The sequence below is a fragment of the Contarinia nasturtii genome, unplaced genomic scaffold (genome assembly GCF_009176525.2).
Source record: "Contarinia nasturtii isolate CC-2019 unplaced genomic scaffold, AAFC_CNas_1.1 Cnas_scaffold_745, whole genome shotgun sequence".
Taxonomy (NCBI): Eukaryota; Metazoa; Arthropoda; class Insecta; order Diptera; family Cecidomyiidae; genus Contarinia; species Contarinia nasturtii.
The window spans coordinates 1,225,878-1,245,629 of NW_022198093.1; the positions used below are offsets into that span (position 1 = coordinate 1,225,878).

General features: G+C 33.9%; 1 protein-coding gene across 2 annotated transcripts; it reads right to left on the reverse strand.

Moving 5' to 3' along the window:
* Positions 1-1,033: 1,033 nt before the first annotated feature.
* On the reverse strand, positions 1,034-15,731 carry LOC116341610 (alpha-mannosidase 2). 2 transcript variants are annotated; one of them, XM_031768781.1, is made up of 10 exons: positions 15,312-15,731; positions 14,937-15,211; positions 5,548-5,938; positions 5,203-5,392; positions 4,759-5,097; positions 4,462-4,693; positions 4,289-4,383; positions 3,762-4,217; positions 3,484-3,687; positions 1,034-3,402 (listed from the first exon to the last, which is right to left on the reverse strand). In XM_031768781.1, the coding sequence occupies exons 3-10, from the start codon at positions 5,679-5,681 to the stop codon at positions 1,621-1,623; spliced, it is 3,432 nt and encodes a 1,143-aa protein (XP_031624641.1). In that variant the 5' UTR covers positions 5,682-5,938; positions 14,937-15,211; positions 15,312-15,731; the 3' UTR covers positions 1,034-1,620. The 2 variants fall into 2 exon arrangements, with proteins under 2 accessions (XP_031624641.1, XP_031624640.1); XM_031768780.1 differs by lacking the exon at positions 15,312-15,731 and having other exon boundaries at positions 14,937-15,296.
* Between the last annotated feature and the right edge of the window lie 4,021 nt (positions 15,732-19,752).

Here is a 19,752-nt window from a genome sequence, read left to right on the forward strand (position 1 = left end):
AGTCATTTTAAACTATAAAATTAGGCTGAATACTGTTTATTTAATATGAAAAAACCCCAGGATCAACAGTCGAGAAAAAAAATGTTAGCATCGAAAATAGGTAACATACAATAATTGTTTTGATACTTTGAACGGAGATGGTACACATTAAACTACCTCAATCACACGACAATGATCATGCATATCCCATTTTAAAATATAAATAAAATAAATACATTTTATTCATTACGGCTAAACCAACTCACTACTCGAAGACAGAAAATAAGAACGTCCCACACAACACAATTTACTTTCTTGTTTTTATCTACGTTCATCAAGTAAAAAGAACTCTACAATAAATCATATAATTGAGATTAAAGCCATATGTCTTATTTTACCAACTTTTTCACACAGATCATCGAATCTTTTTGTTTCTTTACATAAAAAGTACATTTTCGCTCAATAGATATTTTTGTCTGTTGTGCAATTTTTTATTAATTAACTCATTAATTTTTCTAAAACATTTTTTTGATCGGATCCTTTCGAAAACAATAAAAAATCACAATAAAAATCTAATTTTATGTTTCTGGTGATTAGATAATTTTGCACTAAAAATTACAATTTCTTCACAATATAGTCGAGCCAAAATTACTAAAGCAATTATTTCAAAATATTTTCCATTTGAACATAATCCAAAAAAATATGCTCAAAATATGCATTTTCAAGTGAAATCATTTTTTTTATTTCTAAAAAAATAAACCTATTCCGACTATCTATAGATAAAAAAAATTGGAAAAAAAAATTAAATAAAGAAATTACGTTTTACATTTTTTATCAAAATTGAAAAAAAAAATCGTCATAAACTCCATTTATTATTTTCTTAAATTTCGCCGAATAATTTCTAAATAAATCAATAATTGAAAATTCAATCGAAAAAATATTTCGAATTAATTGTACAGATTTCGGCCTTGACTTAAAATTTAACAAAACTTATTCACGAGGTTTACTATGTACACAATACGGAAAATATTTGTAAATGAATAATATTCTTGGCTTTGAAAAAAAGTGTATTGTTTTCTATTTGTTTTGTACTTGTTTTTCTATGCTATTTCATTACTTGGGATATTTTATGGGTGTTTAACTGATTAGGAGATTTATTTGGTTCTTTTTTTTTCTTTTCGCTTTTTTTTTTCTTCAAAAAAGTCGATGTTATTGTGATTTTGTCAATGTTCATCCGATTTATAATGGTAAATCAATTTTTTGTCCCAAAAGTCAAATAAAAAGAAATAAAATAATATAATATTTGGTTTAGCTGTCATATGCTATCATCACATTCGCTAAACGAGTGTGGTTTGAATTTCTTCGCATGAATTTTTTTCATCGTCTTAAGAGCCATCCATTCGTATCCCATCAAAAAATATCTATAATACAAAATTCTCATTATTTTCATCTAAAATCACAAATTACCTACATTATTCACAAACAATTGACAATGCACAAAATCGAGAGAGAAACAAAAAAAAAATATGTTAAAATAAAAATTGAACTAAAAACGAATCGCTACGCTTAAAATGAATTGTTGGTAATATTGCACTAGAACCTATAAAATAAATTAGCTCATTTTCGGATCGGAAAGATTTCTTAAACGAAGGTCAAATTAAATGTGGCCATATCCATTGGTTGAATGTAAACGCTGTTAAAATGTGTGATACGATCGTGTTGATGAACGCCAGTCAATGATGTTTTGAATACACGTGCTAATGTGATGTTATTAAATATATCTAAATCATTAACTTTGAAACCGTGCTCATTCTGACATACATTGCCAATGTCACGAACTTTGCAAGAGGCCGCTTGCCGTTGCAGCAACAGTAACGCCCGCTGTGACGGAAATAGAGTTAAATCACGTTCCGTTTGTGTTCGCAGTGTTGCCAAATGTACATCACATGGAAAATTCATTTTAAATAATGAAACTTGTTTGCTAAGCTTATTTGGTGTGGTGTCATCTTGATTTTCGACAAAGAACACATTCGCTGGATAGTTTAGAATATTGGACAAATGGTTAACGAAACTACTTGGAGTTTCATAGTCGCGATTTGGAACGGGTGGAATATTATTGATATCATCATTGGCACCTTCTATCATTTGCTCCAAAATGAGCCAATAGCGTTGTTGTGTCAATTGGCTATCGACGATACCTTCACCCATTCCCCGATAGTCATCATAAAGCGTTCGGCGATCTAACATCACTTCCAAGTATCCTGGTTCAAGACTGGCCGCACCTTGTGCATGATTGGTTAGCAGTGACAATCGAACTTCACTGTCCTGAATGAATGCCGCCGTTGTGATTGGGTAATAATTGGCTTCGACTCCCAAATTTTGGACTTTTTCACGACGATGGTATTGGAAACCACTTTGATCACTATACATGACCGATCGAACACCGTTATCAATACTCGTCACAAAACGCATAAACAATTCGGTTTCACGATTCTTGGGCGGTGCTTCGAAATTGATGTCGTTCTCAATGTAAATTGCACTATCGAATGAGGTGCCACTGTTGAAAATTCGAATTGTATGCGCTAAGAAATTGCCATAAATCACCGTTACATCGCTAGATATTTGACCTGATGTTATGAAAATCAATTGATTCCCATTATATTGCTCTAATACATCTTTTTCACTATCTTTTTCCTCACGATCGGGTTTAAATAAATATGCGCCCGAATGAAATTGGGCACTACGATAGGCAGCAAATTTAATAGCACACTGAACAGGTTTACGGTGATTTTTTGGCGTTATTGTTTTTAAGAAACCATTGACTCCGTCGAAAAGGAGTCGCATCTGAGCATTTTCCAATTGAATATCACCGGCTTGACGGGCTTTCACCTCAAACACATCCTCACCACGATCGACTGCATTGCTTTCCTTACACTCATTACAATAGACGGTGGCCAATGAATTTCGTTTCTCCGTATATTTTACCGTATACGTAACTAATGCTAATGGAGGAAGATTTGCCAGAAATATGACTTCGAATATGTGGTTTGATGCTCTGAGTAAATTAACATTTTGTTGATTGTCATCGGTGATATTCCAAACGGGATTTATTTGAAATTTTACATCCATTCCATTATTGTCAATGACTTTAAGATTTGGAGTTCTTGTGCGTAATGCAATCAATTCAAGGCGATCTTGTGCCAATGCATTGAACAATACAATTTCGGCCTGTTTATTTGGATGCACAACAATTGGCGTTTTCTTCGGCAATCTATTAAACGAATCACGTTCCAGTTCGCTAACGATGATATGATACTTTTCAGTCGATGGCTTGTTTTGCATCAGCATTTCAATTGTCGTCTGTTGCAATTGAACCGTATCACGAATACTTTCGAATAAACGTGAACCATAATCACGCATTACCTGAAAATACATAAAAAACAGTTCAAACTTTCGCGTAATAACGGAAGACATATTTTATGTATAAATGAGTCATATATTTACCATTGCTTTGGATGTTCCAGTTATGGCGTCGTGATGTTGGAATAAACCGAGATTACGACGCGCAATTATCATTTTCTCATAGTTCTTTTCGAAAATTCGCAATGCATTGGTATTATGATGTTGTCGTGCATGATTTAATGCAATGGTAAATAAAATTTCTGCACAACGAAGATTATGCTCTAATTCTCGGCTCAACATTTTGTACTGAAATAGAAGATATTTATTTTTTTGAAGAAAATTTTCTTTAAAGGTCATATTAATTTGCAGTTTTTGGTTACCATGGGACGTGTTGTAAAATAACCCGACCAATACGCTGGCTTTCCTTCGGTAAATATGTCAGAGTAAACAAAGAAGTCGCCTTTTAAATGCGGATATTTTTGATATCGACGATTTATTTCATCGAAATAGTCTTTGGGTAAACCAAACGAGATTTGGGTATTATTGTATCGATCTGGGTGAGCATTTATGTAATCAATTAAAAGCTTATAGTTTGTATACTGTTGTTCGACCTCTTTCTCTCGATTGTATCGAAAATCATCGCCGAGCGGTACAAACGCAACATTATGAGGATATAATGTTGCAGCTTTAGCATATTGTTCCAACAATAAATCAGCTTTGGCTTCAACATTTGCTTCGTTTATGAATTGGGCCTTAATTGAATACTCCGTGTATTCGCCAGGAACTTTACGAAAATCAAAATTTAAACATATCGAAGGATGTGGACCGCATGAATGCTTTAAATAAAAATTGAATAGATGTTAGTTTTATTAAACAAAAAAAATAAAATGAATATTTTGTTGACTACTTTAATTGAATAGATGTCAAAGGGCATATTATGGGTGAGAAGGGTTCGTGAATCAGCGTTTTCCGATTTCCAATACGGTTGCCAGTAAAAATCGCCTGAAATTATTAAAAATCGAAACTAATATTTTTTCTGTGTTCACTGAATCTTTGGTGTTCAAAGATCAAAAAAGGTACCGTATTGATTTTTAGCGAAATATTGTTTCCATGCGTAATGAATGCGTTGGATAATGGTGCCTTTGAATTCGCTAGCAGCCAATAAATACGGTAATGTGCTTCCGTGGCCGAAGGGATCGATGGAAAATCCAGTTGTTGGTGTATAATTCAAATTGTCCTTTAACCATTGGTGACCCTCAATTAGCTGATCAACCATTGCGTACAGATGAACGTTTGCTTCATCGGTCATTACCTATAACAGATAATGAATATTGTGAAAAACAACAAATTTCAAATAATGTAAAAGAAAATATTTACCCATCCGCCAGTTACAATCTCAAATCGACCGGAGTTGATCAATTGTTTAAGTGCTCGTTGTTTCGTTGGATGCGCTTGATCCCACCATAGTTGCAGAATTGTTATTTCAGCCCAAATAAATGTCATGTCTTTGTATTCTTGCATTCGATCGACGACGAAATTTAAAATTTGTCGCGAATCTTGTTGAAAGTAGCCCAAGAATGTTTTTAACCACCCTGGATCATTGTGCGAAAATGGTGTAATAAAGACACGCAGATTTGGTCGATCAGTTCGTTTCAATGCTTCATATCGTGTTTCAAATGACATGTCCCAAAATTCTTTATTTCGCAACCAATTTGGCTGTAAGAGAAAATGCACAAAAGTTTAAAATTAGTCGATTCGTGGAAAAACATTGTCAAAGCGCGCATATCAAATTAAATTGTAAATGGAATGTATGGCATTTACCTGAAAGTCAAATTTATAAAATTCTTCTTGCGTCGTTATATCTGAATCGGATTCTTTTAATGCCACACATTTTCGCCATCCATGGTTCGTTACATCATTTGCAGATGGTTTTGAGTGTGTCTCTTTTATGTTTCTGCGTCCGACATCATCGTCCAAATTATTATCGACAATCAACGCCGCATTCTCTGTCCTGTTGTTAAAATGATTCAAATAAAACGGCTTAATATTTTACTCTCTCTCTATCCATATCACAGTGGCGTCACAATTTAAATGCATTCCATCCGGAAATAACTTCGTTATCAAACGAAATGCAATGCAATGAAATAAAATTTCAGACAAAATTACCGTCGTTTTAGTAAATTCTTCGGATTGTACTGTTGACCAATCGATATGTAATACAGGCATACAATTGCCACAACCAACAATGACAATAAACCAATGCATCGCGGTGTGCCACGACGAAGAATTTTGAATGTCATAGTTAGTTTTTTGGGTTGGAATGCGGTTCAATTTCAATTTATGTTTGTCCCCTTTTTTCCCTTTTCTTAAGAGAATTCTTATGCTTAATTTTATCCCAGTTGCTCCGATGAAACCAAAACTACGAAAAACTACAACGAGTCAATGGAGTCGATGAACTCGTTTCTATTTCACATCCTAATATTGGTGCAGGGATATTTGAAAAGGCTACCGCATGAGTTTTGCCGCTGTGCTGCTACCAAATCAACATACACGGGTACTGAAATTGAAACAAAAATAATGACTTTATATATTGTGAAGCTGTTATTAAAATTGTTGTTGAACAAAAATCGATATCTTAATCTATTTTATGACCTTCCAAGTGTCGACGTTAGTTATATTGTCACGAAAATCGCGCTGTTCAAAGCAATCAATTTGATTAGATTAAATTAACACGCACTCAAGTATGGCAGTAATTTATTGATCGAAATCAGCGATCGAATTCATGCACAATGTATGCGGCATATATAAATCATATAATAAGATATTTGTAAATTTTACATAGTTTCGTTTTCATATCACGAAACCCGTATATTTCAAGTGTTTTATTACTATTATTGTGTTGAAGATGGCCAGTATAAGCATTATTAGTTGTTTTTTATATTGTACAAAGTGTCGATGTGTTATAGATTCTTATCTATGGGCCTGGGTCGTACACGTACTGTTAAATGATTTTATCACTTCAATCGGATCAGGAGAGTGCGCAATTATCGATACGGTATAAATTATACGTAATATGTGGCAGGGAATAAAACAACAAACAAATGCAGCTCCACATCAACATTTCGATAGTTTAGTATTGTTTTGAATTGATGCAGAGATGTCGATGGCACTCGGGTGCCATATCATACATTCTGGCCAAGGGGTTCGAGAGGTCCCCCTGGAGACCTGGTTACGACAATACTCTTTGTGATTGGAAATGAATAGATACACTCAGTTTGGGATGTTCTAAAAATGGCTTATTTTATTCCCTGCTATAGCATATATATATTCTCTATTGATTTGATTTGCTGCAAGCATTTTCACTAATGAAAACTGTTGAAACAGTTAAGATGCGAACATAATATGAATGGTTGAGAATAATAATGAAACTTAATTTTTGTTCAAACTGAAGTGTCCCTTCGGAATATTTCCAATAAAAGTGTCCCAAGTTTGTATATAGTTTGCCATATAAACTTGGGACACTTTTATTAGATATATTTCGAAGGGACACTTCAGTTTGAACAAAAATTAAGTTTCATTATTATTCTCAAGCATTCATATAATTGTCTGGTCTTCGTTGTTTCCGAGAAATTGTAGCTCGAGTGATGAGCAGACACAATTTATTGCGTTCAGTTGGTTGCACAGTTCCTTTTATATTTCGCTGTTGACAAATGATGAAAATTATTCTCGAAAACTTGATGGCATGCACCGTGAGACAAATTCAAAATTTATGACAAATTCAATCAATCAACACCGAAATAATGTTAAGTTTTCCACAAACTGTTAAGCAAACTTAAGTCACTCTCATTGGTTTAAATGCAAACAAATATTTCTGTTTTATAAAATAATTAAATAATGTTCATTTAGATGGATGAAAATGTTGCAACTTCAATTCATTCGTTGATACTTTTCTGACTTTTTTCTTCTTCTTCTATAATCAACTCGAATTCGATAGCATCTTGAACACGAAGCAAAACTTGCACATAAATAAAAGCCAACGAAGATTTTTTTCGAAATAAAAAAAACTTGAGAATTTTTCCCTCCGGCAAGTTCATTGGCTGCATTGTTGTGCTTTTTTCTGTCTTTTTCTTTCTGACGTGCATCTTCGCCACATCGCTGAAGAACGTAGCAGAAGTCGCTGTGCAAACGTTTTTGGTTTGATAACTTCGGAACAGTTTTTTTTTCTTCTCTTCAATATAAACACACACGGTGGTTGTGCGCGCGCTGTGTGCTCTTTTTCACGTTACTTTTTTTTTCTTCAGTGCATGACTTAAGCACGGTTTGCCACTATATGTTGATGTCATGTTCAGTCATCGACAACCGCAACACATTCAATCTTGTTCAACATTTAACGGAAGTTATTAGATTCGTTTTTTTTTTTATTCAACATAAGTCGCTTGCCAACTTCCATTCTTTAGATAGTCGAGTAATTAAAATTAAAAACAACATTGTACCGTTCTTAAAAGAAAACACATTGTGACGATGGAGTTAAGACATAAAATGACAATTTAAATTTAAAATTGTGTCTAAAAGCAAGAAAAATGACTAAGCGTGCTTGGTGTGTGTGCGTTTGGCAAAAATTCAACGATACAAAAAAAATCAATTTCTCTTCATTTCCTTTTGATTCAGCCAAGCGATTCTAACGAACTGTGCAATTGCGGAAAAATGGTATGGCACTCAACCGGCAATTGACAAAGTCACTTCAATTGACTTCACAAATATTGATCAGACATGAAGCTATGAAGAAACACGCGAAAAAGTCATAGCAGAATTTGAATGAATTGATAAAAGAAACAACACAAAAAAGGATAAAGAAAAAGAAAAAAAATGGAGAAAAATTTACCGAATAATAGTGAACATTTTTTTTTAATTTTCAAATCAAATCAAAATATTTTGTGACATTAGTTTAATTCACGTTTGATTATTTATGGATAATGTGGAATCATTCTTGATTTGCTCTTAAAACATCATTGGAAACCACTGTTATCACCATTATGATTTTTTAATTTTTTGTATTTTGCTCCTCACTGAGGAGGACCTTTGCTCCACCGGCTCCTCTGAGCACTCCTCCTCACATATATTGCTCTGAGGAACAGTTTCTGATTTTATTCATATTCAGAATCTCAGATAAATCGTTAAATCATGTCTTTTAGAAGTTCGGAATCAATCAAACGTTGCATTCATGTGAACGGAACAAGAGAAGACGTTTTTACACGTGCATAAAATGTGGCGGGTTATTCCTGCAATAACAACAATATAGTTTATCATTCTTTTCTCATCACCTGTGGCCAACTGCTTATGTATGCAAACATATGACTAATTTATGCACAAAATATTTGAAATGAAATATACATGACTGAAATTGTAGACGACAATCCGACATATAGTCACGACAATCTCATTTCATACCACATTTATCTCACTTTTATCGTTTCGCTACTCTTTTTATCATTTTACTCGTTCGCATCTACCTATTTCGTTGTCCCGTGTGTATTATAATTTTTTTCTCATCGTGATCTACTGATTATGGGCCGTTTTTTGCTTTTTGCAAATTATCGCTGTGCAGAAAGCGTGAATATGAAAGAGAGAAAGATAGGTGGAGGTTGATAGCAAAAAATACGCGGCTTTCCGTTAAATATTTCTAAAGAATAGAAACTTTTTTTCTTCACCTTTTATTATTATTTGTTTGGTATTTTCGCTAGTTTCAAATGAGATACTACCGATTGTAGAATTAGCGTTTCGAATCATGATGCAAATTATTGGCACACTTCATTAACTTCAGACGAATGACGATTTGGATTAAAAATGTTGACAAGAAAAATTTCAAGGTTATCTTTTAACTATAGTTTCAGCAATAAAACACGCGTCTTTAAGTAACATGACTTGTTGACGGTCAAGTAAAAAGAGAGTGATTTTGATTGAAACTAACTTCAACGCCAACAAAAATATCAAAATTAATGTCTACTCAAAACGTACTGATTATCTCGAAATAACGAAAAAAAATATATATATATAGATAAAAATGGCATGAACTGTGCGAGATCATTGACTCGTATAAAATGAATATGCATTATTTTGCATAATATAATTCATTGACATCGAAAATTGATAAATCGGCATGGTATAACAATCGAATCGTTTGATCACATCGACCTCATAACCATTCAATTACATGTTTGGCGGAAATTATTTACGGCACAGCTGTAGAGTGGGACTGGTGTGCGATAGCGATTGTGAGAAACAATTTTCGATTTTTGTTGTTATTTGATGAATAAATTGGTATTGGTTCACTTTTACCTGTTCGCTAATATATTTGCATGCATAAATTTGTATAGCTTTTTCAGTGCGGTGTAAATTAAGCACTTAAAAAAGAAGATGAATAATAATAAGAAGAAAACTGGCCATCAGCTGTTTAAAATGCATGTAGCACGTGTCAATTACTTTGAGCTCTCTTCATTGACTATTGTTATGCAAAACCTTAATTGAAAGCGCGAATGAGCTAATGTGCAAACCAGGCAAATTTAAAGATTTAAATGACCGTATATGTCTTTTGTTTCCCCTTGATTTCATCGCAACCAACATGTGTGCATGACATTCTGGAAAAAACTGAACATGTTTTGTTTTTGCAAGTAATATTGAAAATGACAGTTACCGCAAAAATCGATTTGGATTTAGCTCATATTTTTCAACTGATGCCATTGTAACTCGATTGCATTTCCAATTCACAGCACCCACACACACACACACCTTTGTTCTCGCTGTATTTTTTTCCTTAAATTAAAATAATGACTATTCATCAGTACAGTTCGACGGTGTTGTTTCTCTTTTTTTTATTTCAATTCACCGAATACAAATTATTGTATTCAAATTCGTTCTAAATTCAGTGCATGGGAGGTGCAACTAAATGCGTTCAGCATACTCATCATTTGCTGAATTCAAGCGAGCAAAAAGGCGAAAAAAACACATCATATAACTGATCGAATCAAGCAATTTCAATTAGCAGAGATGGAAATCAATTTCGCGGTACATAATAATCAAAGCATTTACATAAAATGAATGAATGGCAAAATAAAAATCGGAAATGGAATGATTTAATCGCTATTTCATCGAATTTGTCGGTTGATTCTTATTGATGCTTTTGATGCGGTTTTTATTGAGAGAAACAGAGATAAAGAGAGAGAGATGGACGAATTCACTCACAATAAAAATCAAAATAGCGAATAATTATGATTTTTCCGTTTTTTTCCTCTTCTTTTCATGTACAGAAAATCTGTGTTGAAATCTGGGCTCTGCTTTAATTATGTTTGTTCTATTTTTTCATCTCATCTACTTATGGGGTTTTGTTCCCATATTTATATGCCACACGTATAAGATGTGATTTAAAATTTCAAGATTTTTGTAATTCCATCATCTCTAAATTTAAACAGTCCGTACATTGTTATTTATTTGAATGGTGCAAAAAAAGGGCACACAATAAATGTGTGCTTGTAGCGATGATTTTTGTGTGTGTCTGCTAACGTACGTGTCTAAACGATTTTCGACGAGAAAAGAACACCAGCTCATTCAATTTGATGTGCAGAATATCAAATTCGTGTTTGAATTTGATGATGATGATTCGAGCGTAAATAGATGATTGTAGTAAACATGTAATACGTTTAGTGTGTGTGTGTGAGTGTCGGCCGCACATATTTTATAGATGAGAAATGCGAAATAAACTGAGAAGAGAACACTTGAATTTTATGCACAGGCACCGACTGAATAGCACACCATCGTCGTGCTCAATACGCAATGCAATGGAAATGGTCAACAGCTGAATTGTTGGCTTTGTTATTAATGCTGTTATTTGAAACGTTGTAATAAATTCCAATGATGAATTATGTGCGCAAGTGGTGTGTTTGTTCGAGCGCTAGTATGAATTGCAGTGTGTGCAAAAGAAAGACGAGCGTGAGCGCGCGTGTATGCACACAATTCAAATAAAATTGGCAGAATAAATGCGATGGCTTTTATTTAGAAGCGAGAAAAAAAAAGCGAATTGTTTATATGATATTAAACGGCATTTGAACGCGGTGTGGTACGGATTTTTGTTCCTCTATAAAATCCAGAAAGAAAGCAGAATCAAAATTGGTACGCCACACCAATGAAACCAATTTATAATGACTGGTGAAGCGTTATAAAATATATTCATTCATTTTTATTGCCACTGCCAATAATAATTAAAATGAACGGAAAAGTGCTGCGCAACTTTGAACCGTTATTTGTGTGATTTAAATTCATGCTCAAAAATGTTTTGAAAAAAAAAGCGAATTCAAATTTGGTGTGTTGTGGTTTGCGCATAATTGTAGTTGTTGAAGTGAATAAACGTACAAATAGAGTAACAAAAAAAAAACACAATTTTATAGTTAATACCGCAAGTCTCGTGCAAATTGCAATATGATGTGAGCGAGGCGACATAGAAAACTGAATTGTTATGCCTTTTTTCTAAATTACGGTGTTAAATCGCATTTTGGACGTGATCATGACGGTAAAAAATGAAATTTTTGTTATGCCTTCAGACAAAATGATACAATTTGTGTTGAAATTCTATCTTTCTCTTTTTCTCCCTTTTCTTTCCCTTTCCCGCGCTCTCTATATCATTCTACCGAAAACGGCATGTTTCATGACCGACAGCTATTTTTCCATGCAAAAATGGCATTTATCGTTTTCTTTAAAGAAAGCAAAAAAGAACAAATCATCATGTCAAACAGGGTCACACGATATGGTTTCGGTGACGTTATAGTTACAATTTTATACAATTTTCTCTCTTAAAGTCGCCCGAAATTAAAAATACCCATGGAATTTAGCTTGAATAAGCCCATAGCGTGAAGCATGAAAACACGATATAATTCTGAAGGAAAAGAGCGAGCGAGCAGGCAGGCAATCGTAGTTGAAAAGAAGAGCAAAAGAGTAAAACCGGTAGCCGGCCGTAATGTGGATTTAACGTATTGGTTTCCTCATCACATGAAATTTCTTCACGCACAACCATTCGAAATACACATTTTTTTATTTCTTATTGGTAGTTACTACAAAGTCTCAGCGCCGAAATTCAATCCAACTCACGATATATCAATGTTTGCAATGTGCCGATGTTTGTCGTATTATCGACCTGCCTGTGTAATACATATTACGTGAGCAAACTATTGGATGTCATCCGGTATCGTAAAATGTACTGAAATGTATGATAAAATATTGACTGGTGGTCTCTTGAAAGTTGGAGCATGTGTGTCCTGTTTTGATGGTGGACAATGTGAGTCCGTTGAAATACATGCAAATACCATGCTCTCCGCTTCGCCTCTCTCACTCTCACTCTTTCGCTCGCCCTGTTTCTATTCATATTTCCGTTGCATATATTTATAAAATATAGCACAATATATTGTCTATCCCTGAAATACAAACGCCATATATTGATTTTTTCAATCATTGCCGTCGTCATTCACGTCGTTGTCGTTTGCACTCCGTTTTTCATTTCTCGGCATTGTTTGGTGCCGATTTCACACGACTTAGTCTCCTTTTTGTCGTCAATCGAGCGACGATGAATCATTTGTTTGGATTTTGTACCATCAAAGAGGTGTTCACATGGGGGGTGGATCCATGCACCAAATGTGCAAATTTGCATGAATATAAAAACAAAAATAGAATGGAACACAATTTCACGGTCTAATAAGAGAGCCATTTGATCTATTTTCATTTGTAACATTGATATAGAGAAAACGGGTTTGTCCAAACTTAAATTTGATAAATGGCACCTAATTGAATGATGTGAGTGTATTGAAATCAATTGTTCAGATATGTAATCATTGTTTTTTATTAGATGTCATATCAAAATTATCGTGCTCTATTCCAAACAACTATTACATGTCTAACAATCCAATTTAATCAATTATATCGTACATGCTTGTGATGAAGCATTTTGTCAATTCTTTTAGGCCAATTTTTTTTGCATTTATGTGTGTATTTGTGTATGACTCGGCACATGAACACATTCACACAGTGTGCGGTGTATAAATCGAGAATTTAATAACGATAACAAATCTATTACCCATGGTTTATTAGGCAAACCGCCTTTTAACTGCGGTGACAAAAAAAAAGCCGCAAAACAAACGAACGAAATCGTTGGGAAACAGAGTAAATGAGCAACAACAATAAAATCACTAATTGAAAGGAATTGATGTGCCGCGTTCTTCGCATAGAGATAATGATTTCAAAATATCGGAATGAAATGCTACAAACTTGAACGCTTAACATAATTTAGTGAAAAAAAAAACATTTCTTTTCAGTCGCTGTTCCGTTCGCATTGTGTTATCATTAATTTTCCATTGCCTTTCTACCTTGTTTTAGCGGTAAAAATTAGCCAAGTATTTATTCCGCTAAATGACTATTATTATATTATACATTTTTTACCGTCCTTTTCCCCCCCATCTGTTTAAACTTATAAATAGATCACTAAACTCTTTATGTGCAATGTAGTATTTGTTTTGTGAACTTTGTTTTGAATTGTCGTAATTTTTTTTTTTTTTGCCTCTCTTCTCGTTCTCTTTTTGTGTACAACTATTGGTGTAATTGTTTAGCAGCTCGGAAGTTTTTCTTTTCTTTTGTATACTCTTTTTTTACAATATCGTTTGTTGTAAAATGAAAATTTATTGTATACATTTTTCGCTTGCTTTCTTTTTAGACACACTGTTTATGGTGATTCTGTCTAAAAATATATGTAGGAATATATAGTGCATACGATGTCGATTGGAGCAACAAACACTCTCAATAAAACCGTAAAAGTGAGCTGCGTGTTTTTTTCCATATTCCAACTGACGTACATAATTTGCTTTGGGTTTGTGTGAGACTCACTGTGAGTGTGCCTTTTGTCATTGAGACTTGAAAACATTTCTTGATCTTTTGGTGTGCTTGTTTTTACAAATCGGTGATTTTTTTCAATCAAAAATTTGTTTCTTTGCCATCAATGCTTCATTTATGAACAACGCTTGCGATTTTTTTTCTCCCTTTTTTTCTCTCTTTGCATAAAACAAATAGAAATCATACTCTGTATAAAAAACAATATACACACGGAACGCAAACGACCAAGAGAAAAAAACATAATACTTGAGTTGAAATTAGTTGTTCGCATACTAATTCTTTTTTGGCAGCAAATTTATCATGCAATATACATTTAGCAGCAGCGTTGCGTTACTCTTGTTTTTCTTTGCTTCGCACACAATAATTTATGCAGCAACAAGAACACAAGTATTGCACGAATGAGATGAAGCGAGAAGAAAACGAAATAAAGGGCCATACAAAACTTGCATATACATGCGGAGAAATAAAGTTGCTATTGCGTTCATTTGCATCTCAATCAAACCAAATGAAGCTGAATGAAATCAGCGCATGATTATTTCGTTTTTGATCCGAATGAATTTTCACAATTTCAACTGAACAATTTTTCATAAATCCACACCGAAAACCCAAACAATAAACAAAATATAGTTTACCTTATATTTGTTTTCTCCTCTCGTTGGTTTCTCTTCAGATTTTCGGTAAATTTGGTTGTTGTTGTTGTTGTCGGCGATTGTTGCACTAGCACTTTTTTCAAAACTGCTTAAACCCCCAATTTAAAATTTGGGTTGAATTTTTGATTCGGCTTAAAATTGTCTGTGTTTTTTTGTCGTTGCGATAAGTTTTCTTCAAAATTATTCTGTTTTGATACAATGCACGAGATATTTTGCTCGTCTACTCTACACTCACTGCATTGAATTCAATGCATGAACTGAAGACAATGCATGCAGCGAAATAAAAAAATAAAACATAGAAACTCAAGAATAAATAACAGCAACAGCAGAAGCAGCAACAGCAATACTGAGACTCACCGAAAATGAAGAAAGAAAAAATAAACGAATTGACAGAAAACACACCGTCTTGCACTAAGACAAACGCACAACGACTGATTGCGATGCTCTCAAACACTCGGTCGATTGTGATTTGTTTGCTCGCCGCTTGCTTCTTGTTACAGCCAAAGATGAACCGATTCTCTCTCGCTGTCTCTCTCTCTCTTTTTTTTTCTCCAAAAACTCTGCATGTGCTGCACCCAACTACATCAATCGGTGTTTGCATGTGGTGAAACAAGTAATGTCACGACGGTAACATGCGACTCTCTTTCTCACTGACAAACCGAAATACTATATGCGCTTGTAGACGAGAGAGAGATTGTTTACGTTTGTACAACACACAATATCACTCTCTGGCTCGTGCGCTCTTACTTTATTCACATTCGTTCTCTCACTGTCTTCTATTTGGGTCTTCACCGAACCGAAACGCTCATGTGAATGACGCGCTGATGAAACCAAACATCAAACCATAATACACAATTCGGTTTCACTTTTCACCTCGTATCAAATGTTCAACCAACACTGATACACCGCATATATACGTGCTGTACACACATGCGCTGAATTTTGAATTTCGTAGACAATTTGAATTTGCCAATGCAATTTTTACTTTTGAAAATGTGCTCATTTGGGAGATGTATTTTAATAGATGTTCATTTTTTCAACATCACTTTTTTTCGCTGTTCGTTCTGTTCTTCTGAAGTAAACGATGATTGAAAGGTTTTTATTGATCAACTCGAAACTTTTTTTTTTATTAAGCGAATCGTAGTTGCAAATGAAAAGTAGAAATTCTTATTTTGATGCAAAAATGATTGCGAGACATTACGCTAAGAATAGCAGTTATTATGATTATTTAAACGACGCAAATGTGTCACATATTCAGCCACCTGAATAAATGTTACAATGAAACAATGGCTGATTGGACAGGGCATTGATCACACTTATCGGATATGGAAATAACTCATTTTTGCGTAGTCAAAACAAATTCGTTGCATTTACAAAACAAAAGAATCGAAAAGAATAAACAAAAAGACATCCAATTTTTAAGAAATAGACTTTACACAAAGACACATCATTATCTATGTCAATATTTGGTCTATCTTTTTGGTGTGATCAGTTGGTTATTATTAACATAATTTGTAACACTCCATTATACACAATTTCTCTTTTCTTTTTGAAGAATTCTCATTTTTTTTTTGTTTCGTGTGTACAAAAAATTTAAAACATTTGTTAAGAATGTTTTCTATTTGTTTTCCAAAAAAAAGTATATTCAATGAGCTTTTTATTGTGAAAGCACTTTAATGTGGAGACGGTCAAATTATTTGAAGCAAAAAAAGTATGAAAGTTTCTTTGTAAAATTACCTTTTGAGTACTTAACCGACAAGAGAATGGGATAAGAAGCTGACCTACCATAGGAACGTATTTTATAAATAATTTTACTCAACTTAACTTTTTTCAACAAATTTTCAAGATTTTTCTTTATTTAAATTGGTATCATATAAAATCCAAACTCGAATGAATGAATTTTATAGCCCCCTTTGTTTTCAAATTAAAATGCTCTAATTGGAAAAAAATATTTTCCTTTTTTGTATCGTTCCTGTTGCATTCTAGTGGAATTAGTAAAAAATGGAGACGCCATCATTTAAATCCATTAAAAAGATGAATGTGCGGTTGTTTCATTTATGTGTGCATGAGGATGGCTAATAAATCCATATTCGATGGCATTAGAAAGGAAAAGTCGTTTTCGGTCACTTTGAGAAATGTCGAACATGATAAATGTGACCCAAATTCAATGGCATTGTTTTACGATTTGTCTGAATTGTCTTTCGAGACGGATAGCAAAAGTATTAAAGTGTAAAAGATACAAAGACAAATAAAAAAAAGTCGAAAATCAGACGAAAAGCCAATAAACCACAGACAACTTAAATACGGCCGCAAATCGAAGAGTAGAATGGTGAATGCGCTTAGAATGGCACACCAAAAAGCTGAATGGGATAGTAGTTGTTTCGGTTGCTGGTGGAAGCAATGTGAGATTCGTTTTCCACTTGAAAATACACACGTAAACAAATCAATTCAAGTCAGCAAATTTATGTGGGAAAAGCTAAATCCAAAGTAACCAAGTCGTTGCAAATGCAAATCGGCGTACAACAACCAAAATAAGCAACCAACAAACAAAAAGATTTACAACGGATCGAATTAAAAGCAATCTATACTCTATAATCGTAACTGTCGACAACTATATACGATTATGTATGGCAGTAGACGATAAAAACAACAAAAAGCACCAGAGAAAAAAATACTGCGTGCCACTATATGGGTAATTTTATGCAAAACGAAAAGGGATGACTTAACGTACGACACAGAAAAAGAAGTCAAGAGTCAACTGAACAATTACGGACCGCTTTTTGATGTTGAATCGTAGTTTTTTCTCTTCGTTCACTTTGCGCCGTTAAAAGGATGTAATAAAAGGTCATGAGCTCTTTTCTGTTTTTACTTTGTGTTTGTATACTTACTCACTCATTAAAACGCTTGATTCAAATTAGTTCGCTACATATTGCTTCGTTTCTTGCTTTTTTTCTATTTCTTTCTCTATTTCACCCTGCATTTGGAAAAGTGATGCTTTAAATGGAATATTGTTCTCTCTTTCGTCCATCACATTTGGTACCATTTTCATTATATCGAAGCAATTATGAATATCACTTTAGCACAATATGCGAAATTTGGGAAGAAAGAAAAAACACAAAAAATGCTGACTCAAACGTAACACAGCCGTATCAGTCTGGTTGCTTAAGTGTGTGTCTCGATCTTTCTGCTGCATAGAGAACTGCGCCCATTCAGATTGGTAATTTTGCAATTAGTATTCAAACGATGGAATATATATGTGTGATGAAAGAGGGTAGTTGTGAAAATGTTTGTATCGTGCAGCGCAAGACGATGCAAATGAATCCGGTCGTCATTTGCAAAAGAAGCATGAAAAACAGTTACAGTCACTTGACGATGTCATTAATACTGCAGAAACTATGGAAATTATGACAATGCAATTGTATTGCATTCCTAACTCCCCTTCAACGTGAATAAAATTAAATTAATTGATAGTGTTCACAATTTCAAAAATATTTTTTTCTTATTTTTGTCTAGCAAAATAATATAGCAGCAAACCTCCTATTCAATTTACAATATTTTTACTGCATTTTGTTATCGCAGCAAGCGAAACTGCAACTGCAGTACGCCATCCAAAATGTGAACATCGAGCTAACACATTTTATCACGGTTTGTAGAGAAAGAGAGCAAAAAAAGCGTATCATGTTTATCACCAATTAAAATAACAAAGAGAAAACGATGCGTTTAACATAATTAAATATTGCATTTCTTTGTCGTTGTTTTGCACTTGATATGCATATCGAGACAATAATGAGTGCAAAAATTGAAATTCAACATTTGCACAAATTGAAATGCACCCAGAGTGTTTGTCTTCGTTTTAAATTGGGACATTTTTGCAATTTCGTTTCTTTTCTTCATCTTCTTCAATTTCATAGTCGTTAGTTTGCGTCACAAAATTCCAGCCGGTGTATATTTGTATGAGATTGGAGACTTTTTTTTGCGAATCTCGCTAATGAGCGCCATCTGATTTTAGTGTGAATTAGATGCAAAAACTGAATTTAATTCTGTAGCATTGAAATGAAAAAGTGAAAAAACAACAACAATAGCACGGCCACACAGAGCTGTACATCTATGCGTGCTGATGCATACATACACATATACGCTTTCTTCATTCTTTCATTCCATTGCTATACGTATCTCACTGGTCAACAGATCTATGTAGCCATGTTACTGTTGTTGTTTTTTTTCTCTTTTTCGATTCAATTCATTGTAACTAAATTGAGTTCAACTATGGAATACAAGATGGCACAGATGAGGGGAATTCGCATTTTGTCTCTTCATAGGCTTAGCCGGTTGCAAAATTCTCTTTTCTGCTTTACATTCTTCTTCATCTTCTGTTATGATAATGATGGTTGTTTTCGTGTGTTAATATCGTGTTCATTGCCGATGTGTATGCCGTTTCTACGAACGTGAATGGCAATTTATCTAACCAAAAATGATAACGGTAGCAAGAGAGAGAGAGGAAGAGAGTGCGTGCTATGCATGTGCGTGCACTTGTGAATATGTAAACACTTTGAAGTCATGCCAATATATGTTTTGGCATCATCGCGGTTTTCTCACCAAAATCAACCATAGCAAAACGACACATGGATTCATCGGATAACAGCGAGATAATATGTGTTAATATTAGAAGATGCATATGCACGATGGAATGGCGGATGAGGCAAAAGTTCACATATAAGAGCACATTAAATTTCAATTTCAATATGGATTAGAATGGGACAATTTTCAATGCAACGACATCCACTTACATACACACACA

Coding starts and splice junctions, on each gene's coding strand:
- LOC116341610 (XM_031768781.1), bottom strand. CDS start 5,681: ATGACATTCAAAATTCTTCGTCGTGGCACACCGCGATGCATTGGTTTA. Junction 5,393..5,547: donor AAGAATTTACTAAAACGACG/GTAATTTTGTCT, acceptor TTTTAACAACAG/GACAGAGAATGCGGCGTTGA. Junction 3,403..3,483: donor CTGGAACATCCAAAGCAATG/GTAAATATATGA, acceptor ATGTATTTTCAG/GTAATGCGTGATTATGGTTC.